This window comes from Ahaetulla prasina, chromosome 3 (genome assembly GCF_028640845.1).
Source record: "Ahaetulla prasina isolate Xishuangbanna chromosome 3, ASM2864084v1, whole genome shotgun sequence".
NCBI lineage: Eukaryota > Metazoa > Chordata > Lepidosauria > Squamata > Colubridae > Ahaetulla > Ahaetulla prasina.
The window spans coordinates 41,917,481-41,937,546 of record NC_080541.1 but is presented as its reverse complement, the minus strand read 5'-3'; the positions used below and the strand labels follow the sequence as shown (position 1 = coordinate 41,937,546).

The 20,066-nt window shown below is 38.2% G+C and overlaps 2 protein-coding genes across 2 annotated transcripts; both read left to right on the top strand.

The window, feature by feature from the left end:
• Positions 1–211: 211 nt before the first annotated feature.
• On the top strand, positions 212–5,634 carry TMEM70 (transmembrane protein 70). The gene is made up of 3 exons (XM_058177894.1): positions 212–536; positions 1,632–1,743; positions 4,080–5,634. Exons 1-3 carry the CDS (start codon positions 324–326, stop codon positions 4,511–4,513), a joined length of 759 nt encoding a protein of 252 aa, XP_058033877.1. The 5' UTR covers positions 212–323; the 3' UTR covers positions 4,514–5,634.
• Positions 5,635–5,772: 138 nt separating this feature from the next.
• LY96 (lymphocyte antigen 96) lies at positions 5,773–19,819 on the top strand. Its single transcript, XM_058177895.1, has 5 exons — positions 5,773–7,631; positions 10,460–10,549; positions 15,080–15,208; positions 18,956–19,017; positions 19,222–19,819. Exons 1-5 carry the CDS (start codon positions 7,505–7,507, stop codon positions 19,303–19,305), a joined length of 492 nt encoding a protein of 163 aa, XP_058033878.1. The 5' UTR covers positions 5,773–7,504; the 3' UTR covers positions 19,306–19,819.
• The last annotated feature ends 247 nt before the right edge of the window (positions 19,820–20,066 follow it).

Sequence of the window (20,066 nt, the reverse complement as noted above, 5' to 3'; positions counted from 1 at the left end):
TGCTTCCTCCACCATCTTTTCACCGCCTCTCGAGCTTCTCTTTTCCCAGGACCACTTGAAGAGTGGCACTTCATCCGGGGCTCCATTCCCAAGGCTGGGAAAAGCCGGGCTCTTGGCATTTGATCGGGATCCCAGTAATTTCAAACGCCTTTCAGCCCCACCTTCAGGCAGAGGCGCTGAACTTGAAACGTCGGGCTCCTCCCACAGCGGCGCTTTGCAGTAACTTTCCCAACGCCGCTTTCGGCCTCTGTAGGCCGGAAGAGGAGGCCCCGCAGCTGCCTTCGGTTTGCTTTTCTCAGTAGCTTTAGCTTCCCGCGGAGGAGATGTTGCTGGTGGCCGGGTTGAGGCTCCACGCTCCCGGCCTAAAACTGTGGCAGCAAAGCGCCGGAAGATGTAGAGCGCTCCAGGCGGCGAAGAGGTTGGGGGGAATCCCCGAGAAGCGCCAGCCCTTCACGGCTTCCCATTGCAAACTACTAACGCCGCTTGGTTCGCCCCGAGCGTTTGCATCCCGGTTTTGGCTGGGAGAAAACAAGCAGGTCAGTACTGCAGCGAACGGTGCTTCCTTACACGGCGAGGGAGGGAGAAAGTTCCCGTAGAAAGCCTGCAACCGGGGCTTAAGTCACGGCTCCTGGCCTGCAGGTTGTTGCACGTGTGGATCTACATTCAGTGCTATCATCCGGTGATTCTCGACCTCGGGAGCTTTAAGATGTGCGGAGTGCAGTTCCCAGAATTCCTGAGCCACCAAGTGGAGCGATCCATGCTACCTACCTGGGCTCAGCCGAAGAACGCTTGGGATGAAAGATTTTATTTATTTTTATTCATTGTTTTATTTTTGTCAATCATATATAAGATAATAGGGAAAAGTATAAACAATTTGGATACATGAAAAGAGTAAGTAAAAAGGAATATTAAGACAGGGACGGTAGGCACGCAGGTGCACTTACAGACCTCTTAGGAATGGGGTGAGGTCAACAGTAGACAGTTTAAGCTTAAAGTTTTGGGGGTTTGCGGAAGAAACTACAGAATCAGGTAGTGCATTCCAGGCATTGACCACTCTGTTACTGAAGTCATATTTTCTGCCCAGCAGCAGCAGGAAATTGAAAACAAAATCTGAGATGTGTATCTTGTTTTCTTTTTCCACCAGGAGATATAAGCAGATGGTTTCGTTTTTATTTGGTAGGAAATACTTCAAAATGCTTTTGTTGCTGCCTCTTTAAAATCCATGTATAGTAGCAAACATGTTGCATAGTGGGGAAATTGCTAATGATTAAAGAGGGACATCTAAAAGGTATTTGTAGTTGCTTTAATTTGTTACGTTTTCTTTATTGCAGTTGTTGCCCACCCAAGATTATATTGCAGAAGATAGGTGGCCATATAAGCCTTACACAATAAATATATCTGAATCGTGGACAGGGAATTTTAATTTTTCATGTGGTCTATGCATCACTCACACAACAAAGGGAAGCATGGTTAGAGGTAGGGCAGCAGTTTGCCAATCCCAGCCAGGTTTTCGGGATTATTATTTAAATTAGTTGCCAGAAGAAAGCATGTCCGCATATATATGTTGATATATGAGTAAAGGTTACTGGAAGAGATATTGATATTAATTATATATGGTATTTGGCCCTTAGATTCCATTTCTCCGTGCAGTGTCTTTGTGTCGCTTTGGTACATCATCCCTGGAGGAACATTCAGAATATGGAAGATTAATTTATTCTGGAACTTTATCAAAAACTGTGTTAGGTAAGTGTGTTGGGATTGGTTTTGTTTTTTAAAAAATTTTTTGTGAGTGATAATTCTTCTCATACAGAAATGCATGCAAAGTGTGTTAGCTATAAATTTGCTTATGCATTTAAATATCTTATTTAAGTACTACTAAATGTAATAGCTTAACCCAGGCATTTGTGACTGTTGCTAGAAAGAAGAATGTTAAGATGCTTTCTCTGTTACATATTTCTCCTGCCTAAAATATTTTTGGAGCATCTTGGTGGCTCCTTTTAGTTTATTGGGGAACACAGTGCCTGGAAGGAAAAATGCTGGTGGGTGGAAAGGGATAATCCAGGAAGTATTTGGGTTTAAACAAGGTTCTCCCCTGCCTCAAATTAAACCTAAGTAAAAAATGGAAATGAATTTCCTGGCATCTTTGTATGATGTAAATATGTTCTAATGTTCTGAATATAAGTTGCCATAAAGTTTTCTGTTTTATGTACAACCACTTGAAAAATGAGCAATAGTGAGCTGGGACTATTCTCCAAAGTATAGCCAAACTACATTGTTATCTCTGGGTGTTTGAGATACTGCCTGGTATCTCATTACCAATTTGATGCTCTCTTGATTCAACTAACTAACACTCTCTCAGCCGTTATGGCCATGCTTTTTGAAAATTATGAGAATTCATATCCAGTTATCTGGAGGAAAAATTTTCATTAAACTTAACTATGAGGGCTTAACTCTGAGTAGAACATACAACTCTTTAAAACTTACATTACTTTCTGTAAATTTAAAACTGAGTCTTCATTTATTGAACTATCCAGTCTGCAGCCTTCACTCCTAATCATAGCTATCAGGAACTACTACAAGTTCTTAGTTGTCAGTCAATATGAGAAATACCAGCCCACTTAATTGCCTTCCAAAGTCCTTTTTTAACAAAATATTTGGTCTGTTTTTCGTCTATTCTTTTATGCTTTTATTAAATTTATATGCCAACCATCTCACAATAATATAAAAACATAAAACATTAAGGAACATTAAACATTAAGGATTAAAATATTTAAATTAACCAAGGACTAGATAAAAAGGGACTAATATGTAAATGGAATTGAGGTGGAATCTTTTCTCAATCTAGTAACCACCTCCAAAGTGGAAGGCCCAAGCCAGTTTGCAGAGCCAGGTTTTCAGTGCTTTTTGAAGGGCTAAAAAGGTAGGGCCAGACCTCATCATGAGAGCAGAATGTTCCAAAGGGCGGGAGCCATGATGGAAAAGGCTTTTCTCCTGGATCTTGCCAGCTGAAATTCTTTGGCCAATGTAGTATGCACCATACTCCCTCCAGGCCAATCCCACTGGGATGAGACAGTTCTTCGGATAGGCTGGATCCATGCCATAAAGGACTTTAAAGGTGATAATTGGACCCAGAAGCATACTAGCAACTTTTAAAAACATTCTTTGTATCAGTGGCATATTTTAGATGCCTGGCAGGGCAACAATTTGTAGCAAAAGAGTGGAACTTGATTAAAAAAACGGGGGTACACTGTTTTAATCCCTTCCATTCCAGCATTTCTACTCTGGGTGTTGGGAGGAAAAACTAGTCAGGCCCAGGAGAGATTGCTTTAGAAATTGTTTGTTTCCCCAGATAAAGACATTAGAATGGAAGGGATTACAAAAAGTTAAACAGGCACACAATGGGCAATATATTGGACTATTTGCATAGTATGCTCATAGCTGCGGGTGCATCACATTGCTTTTGATGTGTATTCCGCATTGTGTGCCTGCATATTCTCTTGCAATCTCTCTCCAACAAATGTAAATACAATTATTAATTTCCTTCCTGTTAATTATCCTAGCATCCAGCCAGGGTGAGCATTCAAAGCTGAGGGATTAGTTAGGTGGGAAGCAAAAGTGGAAGATGTGAAACTGATTAGTCTTGTCAGTTTCAAGCATCTCAAAGCTTGGGAGGGCTTGGGGAAAAAGGAAAGCACAGACCTGTCACATGATTTTCCACTTAGCAACTGTTTCACTTAACAGAGCTGCTAGTCATAATTGGGATTGCTAAACAAGAACTATCTGTACAGCTTTTTCTGGCAGCCATTTCTTTACAGGAGTGATAAAAGCTGCAGCAAGTGCCTCTTTTCGGCTTCCCATTCAAACTGCTGCATATTGTTAAATATTTCATTTAGCTCTGTTAACTGAACTATATCAATTCAGAAGCCAATACTACTGAGGAAGATGGCCCTCCCAGCAAATGGATGTAAATGGCTCTTAGTATTGCATAGCTCTTGAATTACTGTCTGGGAGTATATCAATATGTGGTTGGGAGCCAATTTGGACCTGTTAACTATTAATATGTTTTTCTTTTCTTGCAGGAGTGAAAATGTTCTGTTTTACCACCAGCATACTTACCGCTTCCATGTTGTTCGCTATTATACACAAGTATGGCTTAAATTTTGACAAACTCTACTCGGAAATTGCTTTTTATAGTGCCACATTATTCTTCATTTTCCTAACACCAACGATCTTACATTTATTTACTAGAAGGTATATTATCCGCCTGTACTATAAAGATAAAACAGACACATATACAGCAATTACATACAGTGGCATTTTGAGAGAAAAGAAAACTTTGTTCCATCAGAAAGATGTGACTGTTCCAGACATGAGCAAGATGTTCACAACATTTTACGTTAAAAGAAGAGCAATGCTTGTTAATCCATTCCTTTTTAATTATGCTCAAGACTACAGCCATCTTATGGGTTATGATAAACCCTTTCAGTTTAGTTTGAAGGACTCAGAAAAATAGAATTCTAAACTGTCAAAGTCTTTATATATTACCTGATTTCTGCTTGATGTTCAGAAGTCTTTCACAGATTCTATATGACCTAATATTGCTTTTTTCATCATTATTTAGTTTTGTTATTTTAAATATTGATAAAGGTAATTAAAAGTGCTTTTACTGGGATGGGCATTTAGTCTGCTGAGCAAAAAGATGGTCTTTTAAGATGTTGCATCTTTGACCCCTCTTTCAGAGTTTCCATTCTGAACAAAGAGAGATCAAAGAGGTCATCTATGTAAAAATTAAACAGCCCACTCTCAACAGAGGAGGAGGGATACAACACCTCTGCCTCCTGTTTACAACACAGTACTTTCAGCAATTCCAAGAAGATTCCACACCCATTTCCATTCTGATTCACAGGACCCTGATAGTCCCTCCCCCCACAACTCCCAGAGAAAGTACTAATAACCAGATGACTACAAGGAATATAAATCCTTTCATTACCCCTCACCCACCCCCATTCAGTCAGAACTGAAGAAGCATCTTGGATGAGAAGTAAAATATTGGGGGAGGGAACCTGTTACTTTTGTGACTATAGCATCTATTTCACAGATGGCTCGATACAATATTCAAAGAATCCTCACTCACTTCTGAGAACTAGCTCAGTTTTAAGAAGTACATGTTTTTTTTAAATTTATTTTTAAGTGTCTGCCTATTGAGATCATCTTCAGTTTTCCCAAAACTATATCGTTGAGGAAGTTTCAATTCACAATTATGGATAACTAAAGAATGGATGAACTTCACTACAATAAAGGCAGTGTTTTTACCACTAGAGGGACCTGAACCACAATATATGACATCTTTAAATGCGGGGCCCCTCTAATGGAGTGCTCAAAAAGCATGCATTGTTAAATAAATGGAGCCATAATTGACTTACTAATAAATGATTTAGAAGGACATACACAATTTTTTTTCGTTTAAAATAATGTTCTTAAGGTGTTTTTGGATTGTTGCCACATTACTCATTTCAGTAATATTTTTTACGACTTTGTATAAAATATCACAAGAGTTCACTATCTCTGGCATGTGACAACAGTGGCAAGATTTGTTTCTTTGTAAGACTGATTAATAAACATAATTAAAAATTATATCCTTTGAAGGATGGATTTTACAAACTACACAAGTCTAAATAGTCCTATGCCTTCCATACTACATATTCATGCAAAGATAAACTGCCTGCTCCTCTTGTGCACATACAGGTTCTATGACCTTTGGCTGTAAGGGGTAAGAAAGAATATAGTTTGGTAATAAAGCACAGGTTTTGAAGAACAAATAAATCATGTCTCATCTGGACTGGCTTTGTCTGAAATGGTCGGCAAGTAAAGGTAGATTTATCAATCCAGTTTAGTTTTCAAAATGATTTCTATTAGAATGATTACTCTTACTCTGAAGAACATTATGGCTATTCTCAACATTTTTATCTGTGATTAAGTAGTTTATATGCATATGTCCTGCATCTGCAATGCAGCCAAATATTGTTTGACTATCACTTTCATGAAAAGAGGCTGAAGCTCTTAACAGTAATGTATATATAAGAATAGCTAAAAAGATGGTTGTCTAATTTTTTTGAAAGTGTGACCATAACATTTAAATCTAGAAAAGAGTACAACTAGTTCTTTGCTTGACAAACCCTAAACATCAGGTTTGATATAATTAATTTTGGGTGCAATGCATAACTCACTTTTATTGGCCAATTGGAACTGAGATAACAGCATCATTTACATATAGGAGGGTTGCAATATACCGATATCTGGCCTTCAGTTTTGGAGACTGGCAAGTATGATTATTCATCTTGGATGCTAGACAGTTAACAAATGTGCCATAGAAGCAACCCAGATATGCATCTGCTTAATTCTTATGCTAGCATGAATTGCCTTGGTGCAGCCTTGCATACAAGCCTAATCTTAAACTAGAATTTTTGAGTTTATATATAGCATAAGAAAGACTTATCTGTTATTTTAGATAATATTTGTCCATGATAAAATTCTTGTAGGTTTATCATAAATTTATATCATTTCTCGATATAAGATCAAAGTTGATTTTGGCTAACCCCATTATTTTTAGGATCAGAATCTTATTGTATATAAATGTGAACAGGAAGGACACAACAGTAATCTACCAATCCAAATTATTCCAACTTTTTTTTAAACTGGCAGGTTTTGATTAGACTTGGTCTGCTTAATTAAATTGCTATTTCAGAGCATATTAAGGAGGGCCACCATGGGAATAACTAATTAAACTCTAGGTCAGGTTTGTGTAGTTGGGATTATTCCAGCATATATGTCCCAAAAGGGTCCATTCATGCTTGTGAGTGAAGGAAAAGATTGGTCGTTAGAATTGAATTGAATTAAATTAAATTTTTTATTGGCCAAGTGTGATTGGACACAAGGAATTTGTCTTGGTGCATATGCTCTCAGTATACATAAAAGAAAAGATACATTCATCAAGAATCATAAGGTACAACACTTAATGATAGTCATAGGGTACAAATAAGCAATCAGAACACAATATCCATATAAATCATAAAGATACAAGCAACAAAGTTACAGTCATAAGTGGAAGGAGATGGGTGATAGGAACGATGAGAAGATTAATAGTAGTGCAGATTTAGTAAATAGTTTGACAGTGTTGAAGGAATTATTTGTTTAGCATAAAGCTGAATTGAGAAGCCAATATTTCTTGCTTCCTGACAGCCATAATCAAATCAAGCTTCGGTGAATATAGTGATTCTCTCTCCCTTCCTCCCTTTCTCATTTTACACAACTAAGATTCAAAATATATTGTGTGTTTTCTGTAACAATGGGCAAAATATTAAAAGATTTTCAGGTAATTGTTTTGGTATCATTTAAGATACAACATAGCTATTCCCCTTTAAAAAAAAAAATCTCATTTGAGGATGACGAAGCGTAACATTCTTCCTCTTTTTACTGAAAATGAAGTTACTTTGTTACTGGCAACATGATGTTGCGATATCTACAGTTTTTCCAGCTTATTATCATTCTTTCTCTTTATGGCGTTACTGTGGCGCTGGAAAAACAACTGCTTTGTACATCTAATGACATTGATATTTTATATTCCTATTGTGGTAAGTAAAGAACCACTATGCCTTTGTTTAACAGAGTTTGCAAATGCTTTCAGATTAGTTTGTCCTTTCTTTGGCTATATTGTTCTGTTTATTTAAAATAGCCAGAAAACTAGGTCCTGGATAATCCTTGGTAATGGATCAGAAGAAGGAAGATAGATCATTTTGGGGAGGCTACTATTGAGCCCTCATTCTGGTGAACTAGATTTCTCCATGTGTTCGCTTTTCACTAACCCAGAACCATTTTGTGTACTATCTCTGTTTCCTTTTCTTGTTATATATTTACAAAAAGGCTGTGTGTAACTTTAGGTAGAGAGCCAGTTTAGTATAACTTGAAAAGGGACACAATTTGGTGTAGCCATCAGGATAGGAGGCAGGAGACCCTGAGGATTCCAGTCCTGCCTCAAGCACAAAGCTAGCTGGGTGACTTTGAGCCAAGTTCCTCCATTGCCAAACCGCTTCCCCAAAACCTTGCCAGAGACTGGTCCAGGCAAGGCAATTAACACTGTGATTCACACACAGACAGACACGCACACTCTTACAGTCACTTAAAAAGCCATGTCATCTTCAGTAAAGTGGAATTCTGTTTTTCCATTTGCCCTATTTTTGCAATAAAGTAACCCTGACAAAACTAGTTTTAGTGTCATGAACCAGTATGGTCTTTACTCTTAATGTGATAACTTGCAATCTAGGATGCACAATTTTAATTAGAAAATAGTACACGTGTGGTGCTTTGAACGGGAAAATCTCTTAAGTTTGCAAAACTTTACAACCTTTTTAATTTTTTAATTACATTAAAATTAAAATTTTTAATTTTTTCCTTTTTGTTTGTTTAGGTAATTTATCCCTCAGTCTGAGTTAAACAACTTCCTCATTTTAAGACTATATTACATTCAGTTTCCATTATGCTCTTCATTAGCAATTTCTATTTCAGATGCATTTTGCTTTTGATTTAACATCTAGTCTAGGCCAAAACAGATTTCTGTAAAATGAAAACAATAATCTGATGCTTTATGATTTCAGGTTCTTAGTAAAAAAAATCATTGCTATTGGTTAGAAAAATGAAACTAATTGTTAGTTAATCTCAACAGATTTTTAAACTTCAAAAGTGAAGTTACTTTCTTTTCACCAATCACGAATGAAATTGAAAAATGCAGTAAGACAAAATTCTACCCTATTTCAAATGTATTTCCAATATTTGGTTCATGGCTAAACTGGTGTCAAATCTACACCTATAGGCTTGTCTTATGACTGCAGCATCACAGAATTATTTTTAGATTTTAAACAGGTATCCCAAAACTTTTACCCTAAGATGCTCTAATTTCCATTACATTATCATAACGTTAGTGTAATAACTTCTGTAGAAATTCCTGTCAAGTAGCTGTGAAACACAGAAAGTACAATTCTATTTAGAGCTATTCTAGGAGTTGACACTGTCATAGTAACCTTGAATCCTCCTTATTCAGGAGTGAAAGTTTGTCATCTTCCTAGATTATGTGTGTGTGTGTGTGTTTATTTATTTATCACATTGCTGAACCGCCCATGTCTCACAAAGTGTGTAAATGAACAATAAAACAAGCAATAAATAAAGCAATAAAAATGCTCATTGACTTCAAAAAATAAAGCATAATCCTTGAAAAGTATATGAAACTTCAGCTGATGTAGAATGTGGCCACACAAGGATATTGGGTGCCCAAGGAAGGGCACGGGTAACATCTTGCTCCATGAACTACAATATCTTCAATATCTGGCAAGAATTTTGGTTTTGGTTTTCGGGTCTCTCAAAAGGATCTTCGGGCCACACTTTGGAAAACATGGTTCTAGTATAAAGCAACATGCCTGTATTATTTTTTAAAAGTCCACCTTTTAATTTAAAAATTTCATCACATCTAATGTATGGTAAATATGTAGGTTGCATTGTCTGTGATGATGGCGTTACATTTCTGCCTTCACTTGCACCTTTGTTCTTTCATGGACACTCTTGGTCCCACTCATTTGCTAATGAGTTCTTTGGAATTGGCACAAAAGTTATTTTTCATTTTGTAAATTAGTTTAAATCTTGTGGGATGACCATAACAATTTCTTTTAATTTAAATAAAATGAACTAATGAATTAATATCACATGTGAGCAAGCAGTGGGGACTGAAACACCTTATTTCTACAAGGAGTAGGCATGCCTTTACATTTATTTTACCACTTTTTGTAACCCGCAAAGCTGAAAGAGAACTTGTTTAAATATTTGCTTTGGAGCAGAAAATAATACTATATTAAATCTGTTTTGGGTACCACGTGAAAATTGAGATCTATTCAGAAAAGTTCAGCCATAGAATATGGCCTGAGTTGGCTTAATAGCTTCTTTCTTCACTTATTGAAAGCTCTGACATCCCCATTTATGAGAAGATGATTTCTTATGACTTAATGGGTTGCATGCTTTGTAGAATACCTTAGTAGGTGAGCAAAAATAGAATAATCCACAAATAACACGGCCCCAAAGATGAGAAACAAGCAAATATGAAAATTCTAAATAGAATAATACTATGTTTACATGATCCCTGTTGCAATCTCAGCTGCTTTGATTAGCTACAGATGTAGAAGAACTCTTAAACTCTGCATTTCTTTTTTATATGAACTGGTTTTCTAGATGCAATTGCTGTATATTATCCTGATCCTTGCTAGTTTCTTCCATCCCCGCACAGACTCAAAGTATTGGTTGACTTTTATTTTCAAAAGTATGTTAGTTGTGTGTTTTAGTCGTCCAACAGGAATGGTCAAAGATTCATGTCATTTTTTAATGTTTTTTTTTTACTTTACTAAATTTGTTTGCCTCACAGGTTCTGGGAGAGATAACTTCTTATTTTCAGTGGAGCCATGTTTGTTACGGGGTCGTTCAGAATGGCGGGGAACTATTTTTTGGATTCCAAGTGAGTTTACTGCCTATGTCAGACCACACCAGACTTAATTCTTCCTCATTACAGGTGGGCCTTGCTTAACAACCCACTTGGAAGGATTACATGTACAGCAAGTATACCATGCTATTTTTTTTCCTGTTATTGGGTTGGATCTGATGGTAACTTTCTTTGGAAAGTGTTTCTGCTTATTCAGGATCAAGCACCAGACCTGGCTGATCTTTGAATCCACAGTAGTGTTCCATTAGATTGTATATACAGATGGTGCTAACTTAACGTTAGACAGCCTTGTTTACCAATCCCAGCCCCTGCTCTCCCTGATACTACCATTAAACATGGGGTACCTCGTGGGTGAGTGAGGGTAGGTCTATAAAGGAGGCAGACAAGCAGCAAAAAGATTTTCAAAGCCAAAAACAGCCCAGGAGGAGGGAAGACCCCTGGTAGATTAGGGCATAGCACCTCATTTCACTACCAGAGAGGCTTCCAAGCAAGCCTCTGAAGGACTGGGTCTCTGCCTTGATCAACTGGCATTCAGGAAACTGCAAACCTTTCCTGGCCCTTGCTAGGCTTTGTGGAAACCAGCTGCCTGCATGCAAAGATGGCAGCTTCAGGATGAGCTAAATTTAACAAATGAAGTAGTTAAACGGGATCTAGATTGGAGGGCAGAAGTAGAGAGTTTAATTTCAGCACCTAATTGGAGGGAATCAGCAAGTCTGACCCAGTAGTGGGATTCACCGGTTGTGACAACCGGCTTGCATGTGCGCCAAACCTGCGCTTCCACGCATGCACATTATGATTGAAAGTTATCTTCTACTGAATCCAGAGTGAGTAAAACAGCTGAGGCACAATCTGCTCTGCCGCGCCTATCAGTTGGGCTTAAAAGAAAAGAAATATAGGTAGATTATAGCGCAGGGGTGGGTAGGCCCATCTGATCATCGGAGCAAACCGGTTCGCTCTCAGCTGATTGTTGGAGCTACCATATGCCCAAACAGGTCAGAATTGGCTGAATTCCAGCCCTGGTCTGACCCTCTGAGTTGTTTTTGTTTTCTTTATTGAAGAAATGTGAGTTTTTGGAAGAGGGAGGGGTTAAGTGAGGGTAAGGTTTTGGGAAGCTGGTCCTAAAGCTGCCCCCTTTGCATGATCAGGACATAAAACTCTGAATGCAGCCGCCTTTTCCTCAAGGAATTGTCAGAGTGCTGAAAATGGTGTCTGGTTCCAGTAAATATGGGTACCAGGCCCAAGCACTGTGGAGTCCTGTCAGGGCAGGATGGGGGGAGAAAGGTGGGGAGCGTTGCAGCATCCCTGTGGTTAGTTATAAGGGCAAATGACTGAGGGGTATTGTAGCCTCTGTGAATTTGAAACAGGATTGTATGCAGATTTTGGAGAAGGGGTCTGTCATAAGTTTGGTCATTAATTGACTGGTGATATTTTGAGAACTAGTTGTACACTAATTACTCCAGGATGACTGACTTTCAGTATTCAATAGCTGTTATGGGAAAGCATGAGAGAGAGTTAAGACGGACAGCTTTTTTGAATAAAAATCTGAAGTACTGCAAAGTTAACATTCATATAACTCAGTACTTCAGATTTTTATTCAAAAAAGCTGTCCGTCTTAACTCTTTCTCATGCTTTCCCACAACAGCTATTGAATACTGAATGTCAGTCATCCTGGAGTATAGAGACTCAATATCCTAGCAGTCCATATTCATTTCTGAATATGTTTTTTGAATGACCCTAGCAATTAAGATTCACACACAATGCTGAACATATTTCATGGTATCCATAAATAACAATAGAAGAGAATATCTGTAGCTCAGGTATGTGGAGTCCATAGTGCTCTCAGAATCTGGTTGTTTGCTTGCAGATATGTCATTATAACATACGGAATAACATCAGTACCAGTGAATGTGGAGTTTGCTCCATTTATATATTTACATAGGCAGTTTACTATAAATACAATAAAGCAATCATAGTTTACTCACAAAACGATGAGCAGTTAAAGTGATAAGATATTGATAAAAATGATTGCTACCACTCTTGTATACCATACAATTGGTTCTAGTGAAAATACAGCCTGTTAAGGGTGAACACTTGTACACAATACTTAATTGATATGTGAAGGTCATAGAAGTGCAAGGAAATACTCTTGTTCATCTTTCTGTGTTTTTCATATTATCAGCACATATCTCATATACCTAAGGACTGCTGGAGTATTAGCAATCAAAGCTACCTTCTGCTTGTTCTTTCATATTCATTAATATTTTTGGGCAGCAATTTCTCCTAAATGGGAAATATTGGCTCAAGCCTTTCATTGTATACAATTAAGTCCTGTTCAATTTAATGGGCTTATTCCGCAGTCAATGACTTGAGTTTACATTCTTTACTGTTGAGCCATCAATTTCTTTTTTTTTTTCTTAGACTATCATGTGAACCTGTTCATTGAAGTTTGTAATGCATAAATCATGCCTTAGAAGTTTGTAAATCAAGAGAGACACAGGGTATTCTGTTGAAACTGATGGTAGGGATAATGTAACACATCTGGAAGCAACTGTTTGAGTTAGAGAGCAAGAGAGGACCTTTAATCCACAGAAACAAATTTAGTTTTCTCATGCTAAGTATGTATATTATATATTTTTTCTCCACTTTTGGTATGTAAAAAACTACTAAGCAACCAGTTCACTTCTCAGTTTGGTGGAAGATCTCTGATTAGTTCCAAATTTCGTTACAAGAATGATAATGTATAATCTGACAAAATAAATGATAAAAGTATGATAAAGTACACTGCTCAAAAAAATAAAGGGAACACTTAAACAACACAATGTAACTCCAAGTCAATCACACTTCTGTGAAATCAAACTGTCCACTTAGGTAGCAACACTGATTGACAATCAATTCCACATGCCGTTGTGCACATGGAATAGACAACAGGTGGAAAGCATAGGCAGTTAGCAAGATATCCCCAATAAAGGAGTGGTTCTGCAGGTGATGACCACAGACCACTTCTTAGTTCCTATGCTTTCTGGCTGATGGTTTGGTCACTTTTGAATGCTGGCGGTGCTGTCACTCTAGTGGTAGCATGAGACGGAGTCTACAACCCACACAAGTGGTTCAGGTAATGCAGCTCATCCAGGATGGCACATCAATGCAAGCTGTGGCAAGAAGGTTTGCTGTGTCTGTCAGCTTAGTGTCCAGAGCATGGAAGTGCTACCAGGAGACAGGCCAGTATATCAGGAGATGTGGAGGAGGGCAACAACCCAGCAGCAGGACCGCTACTCTGCCTTTGTGTAAGAAGGGACAGGAGGAGCACTGCCAGAGCCCTGCAAATGATCTCCAGTGGGCCACAAATGTGCATGTGGCTGCTCAAATGGTCAGAAACAGACTTCATGAGGGTGGTATGAGGGCCCGACGTCCACAGGTGGGGGTTGTGCTTACAGCCCAACACCGTGCAGGACGTTTGGCATTTGCCAGAGAACACCAAGATTGGCAATTTTGCCACTGGCACCCTGTGCTCTTCACAGATGAAAGCAGGTTAACACTAAGCACATGTGACAGACGTGAGAGGATCTGGAGATGCCATGGAGAACGTTCTGCTGCCTGCAACATCCTTCAGCATGACCGGTTTGGCAGTGGGTCAGTAATGGTGTGGGGTGGCATTTCTTTAGGGGGCCGCACAGCCCTCCATGTGCTCGCCAGAGGTAGCCTGACTGCCATTAGGTACCGGGATGAGATCCTCAGACCCTTTGTGAGACCATATGCTGGTGCGGTTGGCCCTGGGTTCCTCCTAATGCAAGACAATGCTAGACCTCATGTGGCTGGAGTGTGTCAGCAGTTCCTGCAAGACAAAGGCATTGATGCTATGGACTGGCCTGCTCATTCCCCAGACCTGAATCCAATTGAGCACATCTGGGACATCATGTCTCGCTCCATCCACCAACGCCACGTTGCACCACAGACTGTCCAGGAGTTGGGGGATGCTTTAGTCCAGGTGTAGGAGGAGATCCCTCAGGAGACCATCCGCCACCACATCAGGAGCATGCCCAGGTGTTGTGGGGAGGTCATACAGGATGTGGAGGCCACATGCACTACTGAGCCTCATTTTGACTTGTTTTAAGAACATTACATCAAAGTTGGATCAGCCTGTAGTGTTGTTTTCCACTTTAATTTTGAGTGTAACTCCAAATCCAGACCTCCATTGGTTGCTCAGTTTGATTTCCATTGATAATTTTTGTGTGATTGTGTTGTCAGCACATTCAATTACTGTACATTGTGTTGTTTAAGTGTTCCCTTTATTTTTTGAGCAGCTTATTTTTCATTCCTCTGGCTTTGTTGTCACCATTTATAAATGTCTGTAGAAATATGTTTTCAATTGATGCCTTCTTCTGGGACACAAAATGTTTTGTGAAATCCCATGGCTTTAAAAAGAATTTTAAAATCATCAAATGTTCACTATCTTTCTCATACACATATAAGGAATATGTTACAGGGCTATATTATATAATTGCATAAAGACATTATCAATAATCTTTTTGTAACCTATTTCTGCAGAGGCTGATTTGACAGTTGTCAATGCACGCATACAGTTGTTGAATGGGCCTTCCAAAGCCTTCAAATGGGAGAGTACTGTTTGTCATGGTGTGGATGATGACTATTCATTTTGTGGAGCTCTGAAAGGAGGTAAGTATGAATATGCAGTCTATCAGACCTATGAAATTTGTTCTAATTCTTGTATTCTATTTATCCAGTATATTTATCCACTTCCAATATATCCTTTTATGAAGAAAGCAACAGAAAAGAACATACTGAGGGTTAATAAATTTCATATTTTCTAAAATTTATGAAGTAGATTGTGTTCACAAAAATGCATACTATTAGTTGGTGGTTTTCAGAATCAAACAGATAAAATTATAGTATAAACTTTTGTCTCAATTTCTTACAAAATAATTATGGTCCATTGTTAGCAAGGTAAAAGGAAAAAAGGGAAATGAAGAAACAATGACCAAATACAGCAAAAACAATGCAATAGTAACTCCCCCCTAAAAAAACAGACCTCAAAAAAAAAGTTAAAGTATGGTAAGGTGTGTCCGCTCAATAACTGATGTAAAAAGCACAACAGAAAAATGCATAAGAAAATATATCAGGTTTATCTTGATCTCAAGGACGTCATCTATCAGTGAATAGAATTGTATCATACCACCACTGTCTTATGAATTTGTTTGGTATTTTTCTTTACTTGTGATAGGATACAATAAGATAGGACTTTAGTGTCTTTTAAAATCTTACTTTTAGAACTATATTACTTTGCAGGCGAATATAAATAATACAAATAATGCATCTATCTGAAAGATAGTCTCCCTACTCTTCTCCTGGCATGACTGCTGGGAAAAGATTATAATTCAGTAAATCACTTTATTACCGTAATTATTCCCATCAAAGATTAGCTACTTCCCTCTCTGAAAAATAATACTTCTTCAAAGGTCAGAGTGTCTGTGCAAAGAGAAGCAAATGTGCAGAATCTATTATGTGAACTGAAAGAACAGAAGTATCTCTTATGTCCTGAGAAGGAAAACTTGGGATGACTCACTGGGTATAAGAGGGAGGAAAGGACAACCTCAAGCAGATTTGGCACATTCTGTAATTGTAGTCCACATCAATAAAGTTTAGTTCTAGTCTTCCTGTGGAGTGGGTTTCCTGGTTGAGTCTACCTTGTAGGGCTGACAGTCTTATCTATTGTCATGTGTATAGCTGTAACTACCAGTAAGTTCCCTTTAGATTACATCAGGGGCTTTGGGTAAACTTAACTGCCAATCTTTCCTGAATGCTAATCTTTGGATCCTCTTCTCCTGTGGGAATTCTGCATAGAGTGGACTGTTCCTTGAAGCCTAGCCTTTCTCTGTTTTGGGAGATCTTTAGTGTTCTTTCATCCATCTGAGAATTAATTTCTCTTCAGCAGTTCAACATTGTCAAAATTGTACTTTGTTTGTCAGCCAAGCTTTTGTTCTTCTGAGTTCAGTCGCAACGTCTTACCCATTTCAGCTTCCTCCACTCTGTCTTAAGAGAGATTCTCTCTGTGTATTAGTTTGTTTCTTTCCCAGTGTTTTCCCTAGCTTGTTACCTACAAGTATCTATACTAGGATGGCAACCAGTGTTTACCTGATCTGTTCCCTAGTATTGATAGTCTTATTGACTCATTCAGCAACTTTTCAAACTTCTGAAGGTGCTGAATAAGTGCTACTTACAACCAGTTGTCACTGTTCCGAATCTCCAGTATCAAGAAACAGCAAGAAAAAGGGTCAGTTAATTGCTTTTAATCTTGGAAGGCCTGAAACATGGACACACAGCAACCAAAAAGAGGCGGCACTAACTGTCGCTGCTTTCCTGCCAATTTATCATCACCCCTGCGCGCGGCCTGCCCCACCCACGTAACTGCTGCACTTCTCGAGAGGCCTGGAAGCTTCTGTTGGGCCTATTTCTTTTTTCTGCTGCCGGCCTGCTTTCCAGCCATGGACTCCACTCCCCAGCTGATTGTCGGCTCGCTCTTTCTTCTCTGTCAGCCTCCCATACTGTGAGTCTACAGCTTTTTCAATGTCCCTGTAAGCCTACCTCCTGAATGGCAACCCCGAGATGGCCCACCAGAGGCTAGCAATTTCGAGGGTTGACACCAGTCTTCAAAATCCTAGCCATCACAGCACACTTGCAGTCACATAATTGCCATTTGTGACCTTTTGTGCCACCTTCCTACAAACGAACTCAATAGGAAAGCCAGCAAGAGTTTGCAATGGCAACCACATGACAGCCTCATTTAATGACCATGATGATTTGCTTAATGTTGACAACTAGGGAAATGCCTAGTTGTCTGCCATCACTAAATGCTGCTCACTTGCTTACATGACATTGTGTTTTACAATCACATCAGTTAGTGACAGAAATTCCAGCCCCAACTGTTGTTGCAAACTGAAGACTATATATATATCACAATAAACATTCCACAAGACTGCTATATTTTGACTAAAATTCTTTATTTTAACTAAGCAATTCTTAATACCTTTAGTCATAGGAAATTATTATTACTATTATTGTTATTGCTGGTATGGTTGTTGTAGATCAGACCCCGAAGAAATTAAGTACCAAAGAAGAAACTATGATTCTTATAATTAAGAAAGATGTATTAAAATGACCCCAATAGTTACAGTATCAGAAAACATACCTGGATTTGAGTTGTGGCAAGGTTGGTAATCCATGGACATGTCTCATACAGATTTGCCATGTGGTATCATGCTTTATGACCTCGACACTTAATGACAGTAAACTTGGTCCCTACTTTCATTGAATTCTGAGGATGTGAAAATGCAATTATAATCTGATTATTTAATCACATGCTTCACCTAAGCCATAGGTCTGCTTTTCACAGATGTTGCTGCTAGATTATATAATTTTAAAGTGGTAGAAATTGGGAAGGGACAATCAAATTAGAGTTTGGCATGTGATAGAAAAGAGAAGTCACTAAATTGTTGAAAGTTAATCATATTAATTTTAATGTAATAGGTTTATGATAAGTACAAGTAGTCCTCAATTTATACACATTTGTTTAGTGACCATTTGAAGTTACGACTTATAATTGTTTTTCACACCTACAATAGTTGCAGCATCCCCATGGTCACCTGATCAAAATTCAGGAACTTGGCAACTGGATTGCTTTTATGATGGTTGCAATGTCCCACGGTTATGCGATCACATTTTTCCAATCTTCTGACAAGCAATTTTGTTGTCAATTGTTAAGTGAATCAAGCAAATTCACTTGTGTTGAATTCAACTGTGTTACTAATTTAACAACTGCAGTGATTCACTTAACAACTGTGGCAAGAAAGATCATAGAATGGGGCAAAGCTCTCAACAACTGTCTTACTTAGCAGTGGAAATCTGGGGTTCAATTGTGGTTGTAAGTCGATGATTAACTGTAACATTTTCATTTAAATAAAATCACATTGAGGTGTTCTAGGACCCTCGCACTTTTTGGGATTCTGAGCCCCGGCAATGACCACCCAAAAGTTGTGCACTCCTGCCTAGGAGGTGGTATTATAGACATCCCACACAAGTTGTTATAATGTTATGTGTGTCATTACATCATCATGCAGATTATATAATTTTTCAGTATTTGTGTGATTATATCATGATGTATCTGGCATCACTTTTCCACAGGACTGCAGCAACTAATATAAGATTCTATTTGAATGCTCTTGCATGGCTAAAGCATTGGCAGCCAATTTTTTGTCTTTTATCCCTTGTCATTTGCAATAATTTGTCCAGTTGTTATGCTTCTAAATTTATTTTTGATATGCCATCTACAATATGTGTTAAAATGTGGAAAAATAACAGAATAACCTGTATTTGTGCATACTCTTGATCGCTGTTTCTTTTGTGCAGAAACAATCAACACAACTGTGAAAATCAGAGGATCAGGGTCAAAATATCTGCAGCTTTTAAAGGTATAAACTTCAGTTTTTGGAGGAAGGGGGGAAGGAGGGAGGGGGGAGGGGAGGGGAAAAATTTAATTGTTGTTGTAAAACCTTTTCAATAAAAAAAAAGGTATAAACTTCAGATAACTTGAAACTATAGGCAATCGTTGCTTCAAAATATTAAAAAAATACCTTTGTTCAGCTGGTAATTAATTTTTTTCCTCTTTGTTATAGGGGGAATACATTGTATTTTTCGAAGTATTGACAGGTCTCAAGGAGTTGGCAACTTGTGTGAATTACACACTGATCCTTAAATAGGGATTATTTTGGAGAGAAGGCTTTGGTAAATCCTCAGCATCTGATCCTTCAAATTGTGGAATTGTACCATCAATATAATTAGCCAAAAAAAAAAGTAAGATGAAGTCAAATATTCATTATATACGAGGCAACATGAAACTTTAATAAAGTATGTTGCTTGACAAAACTCCAAAACAACCAGTCTATTAAAACTACTTCACAAAGCCATGTTGTTCTTTTGTTCCCAAGAATGAAGTAAATTGATTTGACTTCCTCTGCTTCAGAGCCCTTCCAGACCTCAAAGTTTGCACTAGGAGGACACTGATGGAAGCCTGCGTATCAAGGGACATCATGGGCCATTGTGAAGAACAAATTGTGTTTTTTCCCTTAATGTACTAAATAAACCACAGAAAACAGTCCTAATCTAGCCTCTGGATTAAACCATCCATATTGGTAGCCATTACATCATAAAGATACACTCATGGATATAAAGTTGCAATTAGAAATGTAAGGTGAATAAAGTTGTAAATGTTAATTACCCTTTCTGGCTATGTATTACGACTCCTACTTTTTTATTCTTGTCTATAAAATGTTTTGTTTTGGTATTTCACTCTATTGGCCCAATAGTAGGGAAGGGCATAATTTGTAGCACTGCAAGATTTGCTTAAATTCCTCTCACTCATCTTGGCCAAATTTTATCAGAAGCAACTTAAAGCAAACCCCACTCAAAAATGGAAGGGAAAATACTTTCAGTGGCTATTTTTTTCTAAAAGAGCTTCAAC

Bases quoted from the DNA above. Each gene is read 5' to 3' on its own strand.
- TMEM70 (XM_058177894.1), top strand. From the start codon at position 324: ATGTTGCTGGTGGCCGGGTTGAGGCTCCACGCTCCCGGCCTAAAACTG. The intron at 537-1,631 runs GTCAGTACTGCA...TTTGGCCCTTAG, and splicing joins GGCTGGGAGAAAACAAGCAG to ATTCCATTTCTCCGTGCAGT. The intron at 1,744-4,079 runs GTAAGTGTGTTG...CTTTTCTTGCAG, and splicing joins TTTATCAAAAACTGTGTTAG to GAGTGAAAATGTTCTGTTTT.
- LY96 (XM_058177895.1), top strand. From the start codon at position 7,505: ATGATGTTGCGATATCTACAGTTTTTCCAGCTTATTATCATTCTTTCT. The intron at 7,632-10,459 runs GTAAGTAAAGAA...TTTGCCTCACAG, and splicing joins TATTTTATATTCCTATTGTG to GTTCTGGGAGAGATAACTTC. The intron at 19,018-19,221 runs GTATAAACTTCA...TCTTTGTTATAG, and splicing joins AATATCTGCAGCTTTTAAAG to GGGGAATACATTGTATTTTT.